At 38.3% G+C, this 16,145-nt stretch overlaps 3 protein-coding genes across 4 annotated transcripts; all 3 read right to left on the bottom strand.

Moving 5' to 3' along the window:
• Window positions 1-24: 24 nt before the first annotated feature.
• On the bottom strand, window positions 25-5,684 carry LOC111671191 (caspase-6). The gene is made up of 8 exons (XM_023428227.2): window positions 5,595-5,684; window positions 5,283-5,324; window positions 3,484-3,526; window positions 3,226-3,375; window positions 2,973-3,049; window positions 2,603-2,778; window positions 2,351-2,501; window positions 25-2,221 (listed from the first exon to the last, which is right to left on the bottom strand). Exons 1-8 carry the CDS (start codon window positions 5,623-5,625, stop codon window positions 1,986-1,988), a joined length of 906 nt encoding a protein of 301 aa, XP_023283995.1. The 5' UTR covers window positions 5,626-5,684; the 3' UTR covers window positions 25-1,985.
• A 285-nt stretch (window positions 5,685-5,969) lies between these two features.
• LOC111671190 (group XIIA secretory phospholipase A2-like) lies at window positions 5,970-10,593 on the bottom strand. Of its 2 annotated transcripts, none has more exons than XM_087179821.1 (7): window positions 10,045-10,593; window positions 9,708-9,827; window positions 9,383-9,496; window positions 8,997-9,131; window positions 8,762-8,838; window positions 7,672-7,837; window positions 5,970-7,395 (listed from the first exon to the last, which is right to left on the bottom strand). In XM_087179821.1, the coding sequence occupies exons 1-7, from the start codon at window positions 10,244-10,246 to the stop codon at window positions 7,277-7,279; spliced, it is 933 nt and encodes a 310-aa protein (XP_087035947.1). In that variant the 5' UTR covers window positions 10,247-10,593; the 3' UTR covers window positions 5,970-7,276. The 2 variants fall into 2 exon arrangements, with proteins under 2 accessions (XP_087035947.1, XP_023283994.1); XM_023428226.2 differs by having other exon boundaries at window positions 9,973-10,591.
• Window positions 10,594-10,771: 178 nt separating this feature from the next.
• LOC111671169 (group XIIA secretory phospholipase A2-like) lies at window positions 10,772-14,715 on the bottom strand. The gene is made up of 4 exons (XM_023428190.2): window positions 14,316-14,715; window positions 13,808-13,884; window positions 12,891-13,056; window positions 10,772-12,356 (listed from the first exon to the last, which is right to left on the bottom strand). Exons 1-4 carry the CDS (start codon window positions 14,533-14,535, stop codon window positions 12,238-12,240), a joined length of 582 nt encoding a protein of 193 aa, XP_023283958.1. The 5' UTR covers window positions 14,536-14,715; the 3' UTR covers window positions 10,772-12,237.
• Between the last annotated feature and the right edge of the window lie 1,430 nt (window positions 14,716-16,145).

The raw sequence follows: 16,145 nt of genomic DNA, 5'->3' as shown, positions 1-16,145 counted from the left end.
CAAAATCACTATATGTAACATCAGTAATATCACACAGAATTTATTGTAAAAAGTCAAAACAGTAAGACCACAAAAATACAGGATGAGTGTATGCTGGTAACTTTGTTTTTCCTGAGTTTATAGATCATGTGACACAGCTGAAAGTGTTTTAGGTCCACAGTACATGTGTAAAAGGACACCCCTTCTCCCTGAGGTACTTTCCACACTGGTGTTTGTTGCCGTTTTGGGTGCAAATACGCATTATTAAATTTAGTACTGTAAACTGCTACGACACAAAGAAGAGCACAAACATGAATTCCCTTTTTGATGGAGCGAGCTTGAACAAACAGCATGTTTACGTTGTGACTGGATAATCTGCTATGACAAGTATTTAACCCTGATGTGAACAAAATCATTAGGAGTACTGTTTCCTGGTTGTCATGCTGTTATGTCACCTGCCTCGCAAGATACAGTAAGTTGGAAAATATTTGACATACCTGTAACTGACTGTACAGCTAAAAAAAAAACCCTCACCTGACACTTCTAGCTTCCTCTTAGACAGTGTTTAGTCTAAGGAAAGCTTGCTTGAGCAAGGCCACCAGTTATTTCAAAAGCTACCATTTTCTTGGCTTGTTAAGGTAAAAAGACAGTCGGCTAGAGAATAAGCAAACATTTCTGTAGTACCACAATAGTTAAAACTGGATTAAATAAGCTAAGATAAAATACCACAAAAGGCTATGAAAAGTAGCTGACACAAAATGTGTTCTGTGATAATCCTGCAATTTAAAAGCAATTTTTTTTTTAAAGTGCAAAATGTGTATTGAGCTACAGTGGTTGGGTAAAATAACAGGAACAACTTAAACCATAATGCAATCCAATATAAGAAGACCATGAATTATGCTGTCAAAAATGAGTCCACACGTTTCTGGCAGAAATAAGTGAAAAAAAAAAAAAAATCACATTGCAGTATTTCTGTAAATATGTATATATACACTGATAAGCCACCCAAATCCTGATGCTTCTCATCTCATGATAAATTTAGTCAGTAAATGATTGCCTAAAGACTAATCACTACACAAATATATTGCATTTGCTGTATAAAGTAGTGCCTCTGCACCTTTTCCCTAAAAGGTTAATGTTTTGTTTTATAAAAGCTTATGAACTTTTCTGGTTTTACAGAGGTGGTATTTGCTGGTCTTTGGTCCACTTCTGCTGTAAAATACTTTGAAACACCTGCATGTTTTACAGGGAGCCTTTAAATTTGGTTTTCTAATAGTAGTGACAAATAAAGCAAGATTTTTCACAAACCAGTCAATGCATACATGTAGCTGTGATGAGTCTATCTTGGTCCTCCAATATACAAAATTACCTTTGAATTACTGCAGGGCTGTTGTATTGGATTGCATTATAACATCTACTGTACATTTACAATTACATAAGAAACCAGATTAGTGTGAGAAAACAGGTTAGGATAGGTTAGGTAAACCTGTAAATAAGATACTGCAACATGTTTACTTGCAGCTGCGCAGTAATCAGATTTCTCCTCTACTCTCTACTCTTACTGCTGCCACAGATCGTCCTGCCTGGATTCTCTGTCATGCAGATGCAAACACACACAAAAAAAAAAAAACGTATAAACCAGGTGAAGGTTTATAAAATCTGGTTTCTCAAGAAGAAACATTACATAACAAATGAAACCACAATTCCAAATTATATGAGGTTTCAGAGTGATGAGATTGCCTGAGGCCAAGAATGTTCACAGTATTTCAGCTCATGTCAGTACATGTTGCTCCTGTTATTTTGTAACCACTGATTCGATTGGAAAAACTAAACCTGTAAATAGCTGATTATTCAGTGCATATGTAAATAATAGCATTCACAAGCAACATACAGTAGATGACTGGAGAAAAACAGAAATTGAAAAGAAAAAAATCCCCCTTCCAGAGACCCTAATTTCCAGGCATAAATAGAAAATCAGCTAATTTAATGACTGAGATCTGAAACTGTTACTGTTTTGGTCGGAAGTAGAGTTTCTTGGTGAGCATTGAAGCAAAGCAAGGTACTTGCTTCTTCCCAATCGCACTCCGGTCATTACAGTTCCCTACGCTCCTCATTGACACTTTTCTGTTGACCAGTGTGAGTAACTCCGTGAATTCAAGGGAATCCCCATACTTCCGAAGCAGCTCACACAGATCCTGGACATACCAGGATCCGTTGATGGTCTCCCGGTGGGAATAGTAGCCTTAACAAACGGCACAGGACAAGAAAGTTAACTGACTGGACAACATTTAATGCATCTGAAATAATTAACTCTAATATCAACTACCCATCAAGAGCAAATGACTAGTTTCAAACATCCTTGGCAGCTCACCTTCAGCCACAGAATAGCACATGATGAAATCAGCTCCAGCAGGGAGGGTGTATACGGTGCTGGCGTCCACCACCACCTCATTCGTCTTTATCTCATTGTCCACGGCATCACAGGGGGTCACTGGATCATCATGCTTGTCTCCACGGCATGCCTAGTGACAGACACAGCATTAAAAAAAAAAAACATAGGTAATACTGCATGTTGTCATGTTCTAAAGGCTTGAAAGGAGTATTGGTTTTTGTTTGCATGTACCTGTAATACAAAGATCTTTGGTTTTCCTACAAGGCTTCTGCACTTGTCTCCTTTGAACATTGATGTGATGTCCTGGATGCTTATCTTGCCGTCGTAGGTATAAACATGGTCATTCTCGCCATGGCTCAGGAAGACGAGCAGAAAGCAGTCTGCATCTGAATGATCGTCTTCAGCAGCTGGTGGGACATCAGGTAAATCAGGTTAAACTCGCAACTGAACGAGCTAAAGGGTACTGTACCACAGGATATCACATGCTGGATCTTTGCATGTTCAGGACAGCAAGGAAATAGGCATTCCAGTAATGATGTTACAGTGCCTTCTGCTGAATATACATGTCATTTCAGTCATATAGGTGATCGTGTACACTTACCTTCATTGATTTTTTGTAGGACTTCATCCTCTTTGTAGTTGTCATAAGCCTTCACTTCAAAGTCCAGCTCTTTCAGTCTAAAAGAGAGGTGAGTATTAGTTGGGCATGTAATAAAATACAAAGAAGAAGAAAAGCATTGGATATTCTTACAAGATGTTACCACAGACACAACATGCAGTCGCTAAACCAGTGCACACAAGTAGCTCTAACAAACACAGTGTTCCCTCTCCTGCGGCTAGCTGCAAAGGGATACCTTCTCTCCAAGTTGTAGCGGTCAGCGTTGGTCCCGTGCCTGTCGCTCAACCCCAGGCGCCAGAAGAAGCGCTCCTGGTTAAAGATGAGTGCGAGGCCTCGTCGTTTGTTGCTCATCTTGTACTCCTCTGCAGGATCCAAAGCTAAAGAGCTGTTTCAAAAAAGAAACATGAATACAGACCACATTAGGTAAGTACTGGACCAAAGTGAAGTGAGAATTTCATGCTGATAACTACACAAACAAGAAGAAACGGTTTACCTTCTGATGAAGGCATCAGTCTCTGTCAGGTTCTCTGTGCATGCTATAAAAAAACAGCACATACATGAATAACCCACTTAGACTATAATTATAAAACAATAATGCTTTGACAAGTCTGGTTTTACAGCTTTTTTTAATATTTTTTTTTCTTTTAAATATCTAACAAAAAATAACACTTTCTTTGCCAAAAATAAATAGGATGATTGAGCTTTTCTGGCTTTTGCTTCTTTGTTAAGCAGTACAACTAAAGGTGCATGAATTGCTCCACTGCTGCTGGTATGGGGTCAAGCAGCCATTGTTCTGTCAGCTTTAGTGTCCTCATTGCGCTCAATGGCTGGATGACAGGTGGAGAAAGATGGCAAAGAACAGAGGCCAAAAGTGACACCTCCATGTCCCACCCTACAGATATGTAGGTTAGACTCTGTGTGTGAAGGCAGCAGATCAGGGGTATTTAACAACTCTCTCTGACCAATCAGTAGTCTGCAGTGCTTTCACACCACAGCTCGCCTCAGCTCGCGTGGAACCTTGACAGAGTTGAGGTCCCATGCCGCGTAAAACGGCTATTTGAAGGTATCATCTAACTTTTAAAAAAATATAAATAAGTATATATACACATTTTTGAAAGGTACTTTTGGGCTTGTGTGTTTTTTTTGTTTTACACTCAGTTGCCAGTTTATTAGGTACACCTTGCTAAAACTTATTCATTCTAATATAACAGTTGTACTGTTTAGTTTTTGTTGAATCTGTTTCATAGAGGTTCTGATTCAACTTTATGGTCATTTGGGAGGCTGTACATTAAGCTGTGTTTCTAACATTTAGTGTGTCCTCACTGATATAAATTGTGTGAAGGCAAGAAATATTAGGCCGCCTCTAACACAATATTAGTCAACAGCACCAGAAACGCATAACTGACCATTAAACTGAATGAAGACCTCTTTCAAAGAGCTTTAACAAAAACTGAATATAACCTTCATGAAATTACCATTTATTCCAGGGCTGTTGTATTAAACTACATTGTAGCTAATTTACATACAATTCATATACTATAGGATCAAGACAAACCAATTTATAGCTGGGCTGTCTCGTCTTTCACACTCGATACCTTTCAGTTTTTACTCTGCCCAATAAAAAGCACCTTTATAGTGTCTAAATGACAGGATGACAGCAAATATGGGAAAAATTACATCATGCCTAAATGACACGGCAATAATCAAAAGAGTTTGAGTTAATGATTCATCTCAGTGCGTTTGAACTGAGTGTACTCTGGCCTCACTGGCAATAAAACCTGGTTTCTGCACAGATTTACATTGTTTCGCTTTTGCTTTGAAGACAATTCACATTATAACAGCACATAGGCTTTAATAATAGCATGTGACAAATTAAAGGGAAAAAACAATATTAAGTATCTTAGTAAGGTGTTGTGACACCAGAACATATGCTAAAAGTCTCTGGACTCTACTGGAGGGATGAACACCATTATTCCAAATCATATTCCCCACTGTCTAACATATGTGTTAAGTTGGGTTGAGATCTGGTGACTGTGAAGGCCATAGCGTATGATTCACATGATTTTCATACTTATCAAACTGTTAAGTGATCCCTCGTGCCATATGGATGGGGACAATGTCAATGTCATACTTGAAGAGACCATTCCCATCAGGACCTGTTCCATCATTGGATAAGCGTGATCACTCAGAACAACTGTGCATTGATTTGCAGTGACCCTTCCCTCTAAGAAGACAAGTGGACGCAAACAATGTATCCATGTAAATCTGTGTGTCTTAATGTCAAGCACTCACCCGCCCTGTCTGTTGCCGTTTTGCTGTCTTTGGCAACACTTCCTGTGAAGACGAGACAAAGAGCAATTAAGTTGTGGCATTAAGTCTTGGTGGAATGACATAAAAAAAAACCTGCCACAACTGTTATGCTAACCTAGTGACTGTCTGAAGCGAAAGGTCACTTAAAGTAAAGGCGAAACATTTACAGTATGAAACAACATAGTGCGAATTTAAAAGGCATTGCATTTACTTGATAACTTTTAAAATGCCGTACAAAGGAGACCACAACTGGTATGTCGACTTTTAATTAAAACATGTTTGTAAAGTTGTTACCTGCGCTGCTGTCTTCCGCAGTGTTAGACATGTTCACAGGTTGTTTCTCCCCGACTGACACCACTGGAAAATGAATTTGCTTTGTCAAGACAACACCAGTGAGTCTGATTTAGCCCCCCCCCCCCTAAATCTCATTGGCCGAATGAGACACACGGAGAACACGATTGGCTCTGACGTCTGTTTCTCAACGCTTAACAGTCAGTACTTCCGCCTTTGACACATTTTTTTTTTCGCCTTTGCCACATTGCAACAGCTAATCATAAAAAATCAAAGTGCAGTGGTTTAATAGATCATAGGCAGTTGAAGGGAGATTAGGATGGGTGCCGAAGATAAGGAAAATGAAACATCTAATCCAGACAAGAGGAATTCTATAAATTTTGTACCTCATAGAATTAAATTTAATGTTTCACGGTCATACCGTCCAAAGCATGAAAGATAATAAAAACAACAACAAAAAAGACCTAGAATTACAAATTAAGAAAGAATTATTATATAAAGTTTTATTTCACATTTTTGCCATTATTTCCTGATAATATAAATGATAAATTATTTTAATCTGCTGATTTTTTTTATATTACATTTTTATTATTTGTCAAATAATTGTTGAGTCTATGCCACAAATGTCTTGTTTTATCAAAATAGTTCAAAACCCAAAGATGTTCAGTTCATTGTGATAGGCTTTATGAGAAAAAAAAAGTAGCAGATCCTTCACTAGTTAGAAAGAGAAAATGTTTGGCATTTTTTCATTTTTGCTCGAAAGAATTTGCTGATTATCAAAATAGTTGCCAATGATTTTTCTATCAATCAACTAATCAATTAATCACCAGAAAATGGGTGGTTGAATGGATGGATGGATCAACTAGGTAAAAAATAACAAATTAATTTAAGGTCAGAGGTCTGGAACAATAGTATGTTCCAACATGCAAGACTAAATGTTTTTAAGACTTTTCAAGATCTGCAGATACCCTGATTTCTCCCATACAATTAACTTCAAATAAACCTTTACCAAAAAAACCTTTCTCCAGATATATCATGTTATGTTTGGCAAACAGAGCTTCTGTGGTAAAGCTTCTTCAAAAATGTCCATGATGACAATTGACACAGAATTATCAATAATTAATAATCAATATCATTTTTTGATGACAGTTCAATTTTTCTCCACAGTGTTCTCACCAGTCCATTTCCCTCCATATCACTTTCACAAATCTTACATAAGGAAAAACAAAATATATACAAAAACAAAACATATATTTCTTGAATTCAGTGCCAATTCCAATTATAGGGGAAAATAAAGCTTCTGAAACTGTTAGTTTGTTGTGCTGAGTTTAAAAGCAGTTGCTGATTTCCAGAAGAACTCCCTTATTTATCTATCATTGACATAATATTGGAAATCATTTTTCATATATGTTCAATTGTATTCTTGTTGCCTAGAAACAAAATGCACATTGTTGTACCACACCCACTAGAATACTTCAGGTTATACAGGTTTAGCATTACAGATTGGGTCCTTCCCAAGCATCCAAATTAATTGTCTACTCTAAAAACTTAAGTAGTTTCACATTCACTTTGAAGAAGTATGACATTATCGAAACTCTGAAAGTCTGAAAGTAAAATGTATTGCTGGTGTCCTTCAGCGAATCTTGTATCTTGTACTGCTGAACCATCTCGTTCCTGTTGCAGTGTCACAGTTCCCCCTTCGCTTCATACTGACACATACAGGACTCTCTCTGGCTGTCCCGGTACGGCTTACATCCCAAGTATTTAATCATGTCATGCAGCAGAGTCCCCATCGACTCACAAGCTGCCAAGATGGAAAGAAAGAACCAGAGGAACAACATGAGCGAACACACAACAGTGTGAAATATCTTCCATGGAAAAGGATTTTATGCTGCAGACAGAAAAAAATTCTAGCATTCAATTTATGGATGGTTAAATGGATAGCAGGTACAGGAAGATCTGATGAAAGTTTGACAGCCAAAGTGTTCCTGATAGCATAAAACTGTATGCTGATTTCTTGTATACTCACTGCAAAAACACCATAAAGATCAGAATGTAGTGTGGAATTGTAGCCTCTCACCTTGGACAGTCGTCTCCGATCCCAGAGGTTTGAGCTCCTTCCTGCACATGGTCATGAGACAGTGACGGAGCTCGTCATCGCAGTTGCGCTTCTTTTGGCCACAGGTGTCATAGCAACGATCGTGTTGGTTACAGCATTTGGTCATGGAAGGGATGCCTATGTCAAACTGGAAATAACAGCTCAGTAAGTCTGAATGTTTGTAATAAGTGTGTTTTGGATTTGGGTCAGAAATAACTTGGTAAAATTATGTTTCAGAGATGACAAAAGGCATAGTGTGCTGTGACTGTTTTACTCACAGAAATATATATTTTTTTAATTTTCTATAGATAATATCATGAATTCTTTTGGCCACAATTATTGTGGGGTTTTTTTGTTTTTTTGTTTAAATGAAATGCAAAAATCACCATTCTCACTAAAACATTGTGATTTGTCTCAAAAATCTGTCAAATCTCAATATGGCAATATGATTTTTCTTTTTCTTCTTCCTACTTCACATCAGCCAATATTCAATTTTAATGTAAATATAAACATTCTTGAACCGATTCCCTTAAAAAGAATTGTGTTCAAGAATAGTACTGTGCAAAAGCTTTAGGCACTGTAGATGTTTAGATTCTTATTTATCATGCCTTCCATCAGAGAGGCGTCTGTTTGGTCCCAAATTCAATTTGCATTCATGACTCTGGCTGACACAAATATACAGCCAGACACAGAAGACACTGAGGCAACAAGATGCTCAGAACAACCCACCCACCAAGTACCTTGAAAAGCTGTGATGTGGTTTGTTTCTGTTTACCACACTTTGTATGAAGTTAACAGATAAATAAAAACTGTTCAAGCATTATTTTTTGATAGTATTCTCATTTTAAGTACCTTTGCACAGTATTGCATGTTCTGAGTGAAATCTCAAAAAACTTGTCATCGCTGGTTGGTGGACAAACTATGAAACATACTAATGGCATTCAGCTGACAGACATAACCTGATAGTAGCCAAGCATGCTGTCCACCAGGCATGCTGTGGATATCAATATCGAATGACAACCTTCTATGTGTGTCACAGACACACAAGAAACCCCCAGTTCTGTCACACTACCTGAAATCCAAACAGTGGGGAGCCACATCCATTGGGTGGTGGCTGCTTGTACCCAGGACGAGGCACTGGGTTGTTACCTGTGAGACAGGAGCAAAGGTGAAGACATTTCTTATTCTGCCACCCACAGTTATCTTGTTGATGTTGATAAATGTTCTAACTTACACGTGTTTCACAGATCAGTTGTTCACTTTAAGAAAGGTTTAAAAAAAAAAAAAAAAAAGAAGCTATAGTTTACCGTCACTGCACCTATAATGACACACCCTGTCATCGCCATCACGAAAGATCTGTGCTGCATCCTGTAATGGTTCAATCATGTGTACGGTGTAACAGAAAGTTCTCAGAATCATCCTCCAGTCTGGACTCTTCTTCCCTTGTTTGGAGACAGCCATATGTGGGAAACATCCACAAGAGAACAACCCCAACAGAAAGAGACAAAAGCACACGTGTGAATAATATCAGTGATGTTTGTACCATTAAACCAGCATGCATGAAATCTGGGTCATGACACTCAAGTAAAACACAACCACTACTAATATTCTTAGTTACACCTGTGTTTCACAGATCAGTTGCTCACTTTGAAGGTTTTGTTAGAAGAAAGAAAGAAGGTAGTTTACCACCTACCTATGCCACTTAACACTTTGTACACTTTCCGCAGCCCATTCAGGAATGTGTGAATGTTGTGCATTCTGTCACGAAGAGTTTTCACAGTCTTCAACCAGTCTGGACTCTCTTGCTCTTGTTTGGAGGCAGACATGTGGGAAAAATAAACCCAACAGAAAAACACAAACGCACAGGTGTGAATAATGTCAGTGATGTTTGGATGTACCAGTGAGCCAGCATGCATGATACCTGGGTCCTGACAATGTTCTTAGTTACAGCTATGTTCCACAAATCAAGTTTTGCAAAGGAGGAGAAAGGTATTGAGAGAGCAAAGAAGCTTGTTTACCATCACTATGCTTATAGCCAAAATACAGGGACCACGCTGCCTCCAGGAATGTTTCAATCTTTTGTATTTTGTCAAAAATACTTTTCATCCAGTCTGTACTCTCTGACTCTTGTTTAGAGGCTGACACATGTGGGAAGAGAACGAACCCAACAGACACAAATGCACAGGTGTGAATAATATCAGCAATGTTTGGAAGTGCAAATAAACAAATCAATTATTCACTTTAAGAAAATATTTAAAAGAAGAAAGGAAGAAGCTCATTTACCATCACTACGCTTATGGCCAACAAACAAATCCAACACATCCAGTGATGGTTCGCTGTTGTGTATGACATTACAAATACCTTTCAGGGTCCTTATCCAGTCTGGAGTCTCTGGCTCTTGTTTGGAGGCAGCCACGTGTGGTAAACATCGGCAAGAGCACAAAAAGAGAAAAACGAAGATAGGAAAGGCCATCTTCCAAGTCATATCAGAGCCAGATAAGAGCGTTTCCCAGCAGGTACGTTTTGGTTTCACTTCAGCCTTTTCATACTCACTCATAAGTCACGGGTTTACTGATCCGGTTGTAGCCCTTGTGTTTCTACTATTGTGTCCCATTCATAGCAATGAAGGTAGGCTTTACAATGTAAAGCAGCCCATCAGCACTACATCATCCAAAATGATAATACAGCTGAATCAACAATTTTAAGAATATTAAAAATTGCAGGACTATTAGACTGCATTAGTCTTAGCTAGGAGTTCTTAGTTCTGCCAACCGGGTGTATTTGTAATTATCAGTTGCATGCACAGACCGCAAAGTGCCTGACTGAAATTAACTTGAGTACAATTTCCCAATATTCCTCCCAAACACACGCACACACCTGACCTAATTCTAACCCTCAAAATGCCATTTGAAGAAAGTGAGGACTTGTATTGAACATCATCAACGAACATCATTGAACATCATTGAACATCATTACTCTGTTGGCTAGCAACGTAGCATTTTGTCTGTCGGCTGCTGCGCTGGTGTTTCTACTATTTTTGTTCTATTTAAAGCAATGAAGGTAGGCTAAATAACAGAAAGACATGTCTCACACACACACACACACACACACACACACACACACACACACACACACACACACACACACACACACACACACACACACACACACACACCCCTTACCCTACCCTAACCATCACAAATGAATGCCATATCCTAACCCTAACTCTTAAATAAAGTTTTAAAAGCCCTCAAACAGCCCTTTTCTATTTGAAAAGTTACTTGAGATAACTTATGTTGTGAATTGGCACTATGAAAAATAAAAATGGACCTTTTTGGTCGTCACTATGCAGGACCACTACTATTGTTATAGCATTTACAAGTACACACACACACACACACATTTATTTTTCTCAAAAGTATTTGAAAATTTATTTGCAGTGAAAAAAAAAAAAACATACTCCACCGATTCCTCTATTTGATAGTGCTCACATAATCCTGACAAATGTTTAAGTGCAGTGTTTTCTTGCGTGTGGTATGTCCCAAACTCTGCCTTGTTAAGATGTCCTACTCTGCTCCTGTGCTGCTTCTAGCTGTGCCCACCTCTAGCTCTTCTCTTGTGAAAAAATGCACCTCACAACTTGTTTTATCAAAATAACAGTTCAAAATCCCAAAATATTGTTCAGTGATATATGAAACGATAAATCTGGAACAATAGTAATGGGGATTTTCTAGGTTATTTTCCTAAATTAACCATCATAAACATTTTACAACTTAAGGTATTGATGAAAATTTTGTTGAGTTTTCCTCCACAGCGTTGTCACATTTACATAAACTGAGCTCACCAGTGCATTCCCCTCAATGTGATAAGTCTATGTAGGAAAGAAAATTGCTTTAAAGCCATTCTTTACTCAGATGTTCCTATTAGGTGCATGGGAGAAGGTACTGGGCAATAATGTTTTATTTTGTGGTCTGTTATTAGAAATAATTTCTTGAAATCTTTCTGCAATAATAATTTCTTGCCAATTATAGCAAGAAATAAAGACAAAGTAAGTAAATAAAGAGTTAGTATCTTGTGCTGAGTTTAAAAGCAGTTGCCTATTAGAAAAAAAACTGCTTCATTTACACCTAAGAAAATATTTATTTATCACTAATATATTACTGAAAATGTCATTTTTGTATTCTTGCTGCCTGTAGACAAAACGCTAATTGCACATGTTCAGCTGACCTGCTGTACACTGACTAAAATACACAGGCTTAGCTGTGGAAACCCTTAACAACCTGTTTCTAGTCCATGGAAACAAGGTGTTAGCACATTACACAGTATTGACAAAATATAAATAATCAACTGCACAGGAAAGATATTAATTGTCCACTCTAAAAACTAAGGTCATTTCACATTCACTTGTCTAACAGAAGTGCGACACCTATCGACACTCTATCCCTGAGAAAATCTACAAGTCTGAAAGAAAAGTTTACTGCCAGTGTCCTTCTGTCAGTGTTGTGCTTTTGAACCAGTCTGTTTTACAGTCTTGTTCCTGCTGCAGTGTCACAGTTCCCGCTTCACTTCATACTGACACACACAGGACTCTCTCTGGCTGTCCAGGTACGGCTTACATCCCATGTGCATAACAGCGTCAAACAGCAGAGTCACCGCCGACTCACAAGCTGCCAAGATGGAAAGAAAGAACCAGAGGAAGAACATGAGCGAACACACAACAGTGGAAAGGTGAGTTTGTTCAAAAACATGCACCTGCTACCTCCTCACTTTACATCATATAGTTTTGATCAAATACAGATTTTATTGTAGATTACTACTACATTTAAAACTCGTGTTTATTAGACTGACTTTGATCCAGATAGTACAGGTTAAGGTCATCCAGGTAACACAGATTGCAGTGTTTCAAATAAAGCTCTCTCCCACCCTCTGCTCTCTCCCACCCTCTGCTGGACAAATAAAATAGAGCTGGCTGCTCACACCTGCAAAAAATAAATGTAATAGTGTATGGCAGGTGCAGAAATATCTCAGCAAAGTTTGATAGTAGTTTGATTAACCTCATAGAGATCAAGTGTATCATTTCCTGATAGAATAAAACAGTTATGAATGTTAATTTCTTATATACTCAATGCAAAAACATTATCGTTAAGATTAGTATGTTGTATGGAATTGGGTCATAGCAAGTGACTCAAGTAGCCTCTCACCTTGGACACTCTGGGCCAATCCCAGAGTTCTTTGCACGTTCCTGCAGATGGTCTCGAGACAGTCCTGGAACTCCTCATCGCAGTCGTGCTTCTCTCTGCCACAGGTGTCATAGCAACGATCATGTTGGTTACAGCATTTGGTCATGGAAGGGATGCCTATGTCAAACTGGAAACAACATGTTTGTAATCAGTGTGTTTTGGACTTGACTCAGTGGTTAGTTGGTAAAAATATGTGTCAAAGATGACAAAAGGCATAGTACACCAACTGTTTGTAGTCCCAGTAGGTTTAATACCATATATGGAATATAACTCAACATCACTCAAACGCATGAAAAAAGCAGTAATATAAAAAAAAGTAGCTATTTGTTTGTTTATTTTTAGTATTTTCTACTATAGTCTGACTGAAGATACTGAGGAGAAGTGGTGCTGTTTTGAAGGCAAGTGGTGGTCACACAAAATATTGATTTAGTTTTTTTTCCTGTTTACTGCACTTTGTATGAGGTTAACTGATAAATAAGAAGTAGTCATGGCATTATCTTTAAAAAGCGTCCTCACTTTACTTTTGGTTCCTAAAGCTTTTGCACAGTATTGCATGTTCTGAGTGAAATCTACGGCTGAAAAACTTGTCATCGCTGGTTGGTGGACAAACTATGAAATACACTAATGGCATTCAGTTGACAGACATAACCTGATATATCTGAAGCTAATATCAGCATGGCAGATTTGTTAGTTTGGCTCCATTTTTATAACCGCATTGTCTCTTATTTTGTGGACTACATATGTTGTGTAGTGTGTACACATCAATTGCAAAAAAAAAAGAAAAAAGCTATCAGCCAAGCATGCACTCTGCAATGGAATGACAACCCACTTTGTGTGGCACAGGCACACAAGAAACCCACAAACTTTTGTCACACTACCTGGAATCCAAACAGTGGGGAGCCACAACCGTTGGGTGGTGGTTGCTTGTACCCAGGACGAGGCACCGGCTTATAACCTGTGAGACAGGAGCAAAGGTGAAGATGTTTCTTGTTCTGCCACCGACAGTTATCTTGTTGTCAGAGATAAACACATCAGTACAGACCGTTTAATGGCTTACTGTGCCACTCGGGGGGTGATAATGTATAATGTATGGTATAGCTCCCAACAGCGGCATAAACTCAACATATTACAACATAATACTATATTACACTCAACATAATAAGTTTGTCTCTTACTAATTATCCATAGCCCTATGATATTGACTAGGCAGAACAGGCAAAAGCACAGTTGAGATGTGTCAGTAAACCAGCATGCATGATACTTGGGTCCGGACACTAAAATAAAACACAGCCACTGTTAGTGTTCTTAGATGCACCTGTAGTTCGCTAGTTGTTCACTTTGAGAAAAGTTTTAAAGTTTTAGGACGTAAAAAGTTAGTTCGTTTACCATCACTGCACCTATAATGACACAGCCCGTCATCGCCCCCAAACAAGTCCAGTGCTGCGTTCAGGTACGTGTCAATCTTGTGTATTCCGTTACGAATAGTTTTCAGAGTCATCCTCCAGTCTGGAGTCTCTGGCTCTTGTTTGTAGGCAGACACATGTGGGAAACATCCGCAGGAAAACCAAGCCAACAGAAAAACACAGGTGTAGCCGTGGTAGAGCATAATCCACCTCACGTCAGGGCCGTTTCCCGGCACGTCGGTTTTAATTTTGGCTGATTTTATTCCTCAAGATGTCGTCTCGATGGCATCTCAGGTTTCACTTCAGCTTGTTTTCATTTCATGTCCAAGACTCCTAGGAGGTACGATTTTAGACAGCTGCAGCAGTGGTCGTCGTTTCCGGGTTTGACGCTGTCATGTGACCGCTGATAAACCAATGGAGATGATGCAACGTCAGTGAATAAAAATACAAGTCTGGGAATCACTTTGAGAACATTAATTGAGAATTGATTTGGAGTTATTATAACAAATGTTCTGTCTTACCCCTGCGTACTCTGTAATAATGGCACAGAAACAAATGAACATTTATTTTATGAATTGATTTATGTTAAATTCATCTGGGTTGATGTTGAACATGTATATGATGCGTTATATAAAAGATATGAGACAAATGATATGGATAGAAGTCATGCTATTATTTTAAATTTTCTCAAACTATTGCGTATTCCTGGCTCTGTATTACAAAATATACATTGGGTTTTGAAAATACAGTAATATTTGCAAGGAAATAAGGAGTAGTTGATATTTGATGCAGTAGGTGCAGAGGAATTAGTGAGTGGACTTACATTTTCTGCTATTTATGCTCACACTGATCATTGAAGTGTGCTGTACTTAGTTGAAGCACCTGGTAGTGAAAATTCATGCAAAGCTGTACAAAATAATAATAAAAAAAAAAATATGCATAATGATTATGGTCCGGGTTATGCAATAAATTTGATTTACGAATAACACCTGGTTTTATGTTGTTTCCCTTTTCCCCTAGCGTAACATAAAGACTGCCAACATATGGTGATTGGGAGGACAATACACCATGATTTCTTTGTATATAAAAACCAACATGGCTGCAACTGAAACCTGGCTCTGTGAGCAGTCCACGATCAGTAAGGGAAATACTCGGTGAGTGAAATTTCCCGGGCTGTTATGTCTTCTTTGCTTGCAGAAATCAACTGCCTGGTACTGGATGTGAGTCCCACAGCATCTGAGGTTTTTCTTTCCCAGGAAAGTGGTTCCACAAAGGGTTTATATCTCGATGCTTCATGTGAACAGTGCAACATCTACTGGCCTGAATGCAAAATGGGCAAATACAAACTTTTGTAAGTTACAAATTGAATGTAAGTATAAGGTAAAGTATGATTGTATTTTATATTCCAAGCATAAATTTATATACTGTCAAAGCAAATCAAAATGTTTTATATGCATCGAATGTGTCAATATCAGTTAAGCTCAATGTCTTATTGAATAATTCCTGGGTGTTTTTGGTTACACACACTCCTACAGTCTTTGCTTGTGTGGCCTACTTTCAGGCAACCAAAACATATTCCTTTTTCCTTGATGAAATTAATCTTATCCCGATGCAGTTTCATTTTAAACTGAGAGCAGTTATCCAGTGAGTGACCACTTTGTGAACAAAACAGACAACAGTGAATTGAGGAGGGCTTGATTTTATTTCCTGTACACTGAGTTATGTCTCCTTCCTTTATCGTGGTGACATCAGTAGCAAAACTGCTTTCCTTGTTCCTTTGCATGAAATGGCTGGTCTTGGAGGCTTTGGATTT

This window comes from Seriola lalandi, unplaced genomic scaffold (genome assembly GCF_002814215.2).
Source record: "Seriola lalandi dorsalis isolate HSWRI2012SDOR001 ecotype SW California unplaced genomic scaffold, Sedor1 jcf7180002054872, whole genome shotgun sequence".
NCBI classification, from domain to species: domain Eukaryota; kingdom Metazoa; phylum Chordata; class Actinopteri; order Carangiformes; family Carangidae; genus Seriola; species Seriola lalandi.
This window is presented reverse-complemented; position numbering and strand designations above follow the sequence as displayed.

Bases quoted from the DNA above. Each gene is read 5' to 3' on its own strand.
- LOC111671191 (XM_023428227.2), bottom strand. From the start codon at position 5,625: ATGTCTAACACTGCGGAAGACAGCAGCGCAG. The intron at 5,325-5,594 runs GTAACAACTTTA...TCGTCTTCACAG, and splicing joins TGCGGAAGACAGCAGCGCAG to GAAGTGTTGCCAAAGACAGC. The intron at 2,222-2,350 runs GTGAGCTGCCAA...CCGTTTGTTAAG, and splicing joins GTGCTATTCTGTGGCTGAAG to GCTACTATTCCCACCGGGAG.
- LOC111671190 (XM_023428226.2), bottom strand. From the start codon at position 10,246: ATGAGTGAGTATGAAAAGGCTGAAGTGAAACCAAAACGTACCTGCTGG. The intron at 9,828-9,972 runs GTAAATGAGCTT...CACATGTGTCAG, and splicing joins TGGCCATAAGCGTAGTGATG to CCTCTAAACAAGAGTCAGAG. The intron at 9,497-9,707 runs GTAAACAAGCTT...CCTCCAAACAAG, and splicing joins TGGCTATAAGCATAGTGATG to AGCAAGAGAGTCCAGACTGG.
- LOC111671169 (XM_023428190.2), bottom strand. From the start codon at position 14,535: ATGCTCTACCACGGCTACACCTGTGTTTTTCTGTTGGCTTGGTTTTCC. The intron at 13,057-13,807 runs GTAGTGTGACAA...TGTTGTTTCCAG, and splicing joins CCCCACTGTTTGGATTCCAG to TTTGACATAGGCATCCCTTC. The intron at 12,357-12,890 runs GTGAGAGGCTAC...CCATCTTGGCAG, and splicing joins ATTGGCCCAGAGTGTCCAAG to CTTGTGAGTCGGCGGTGACT.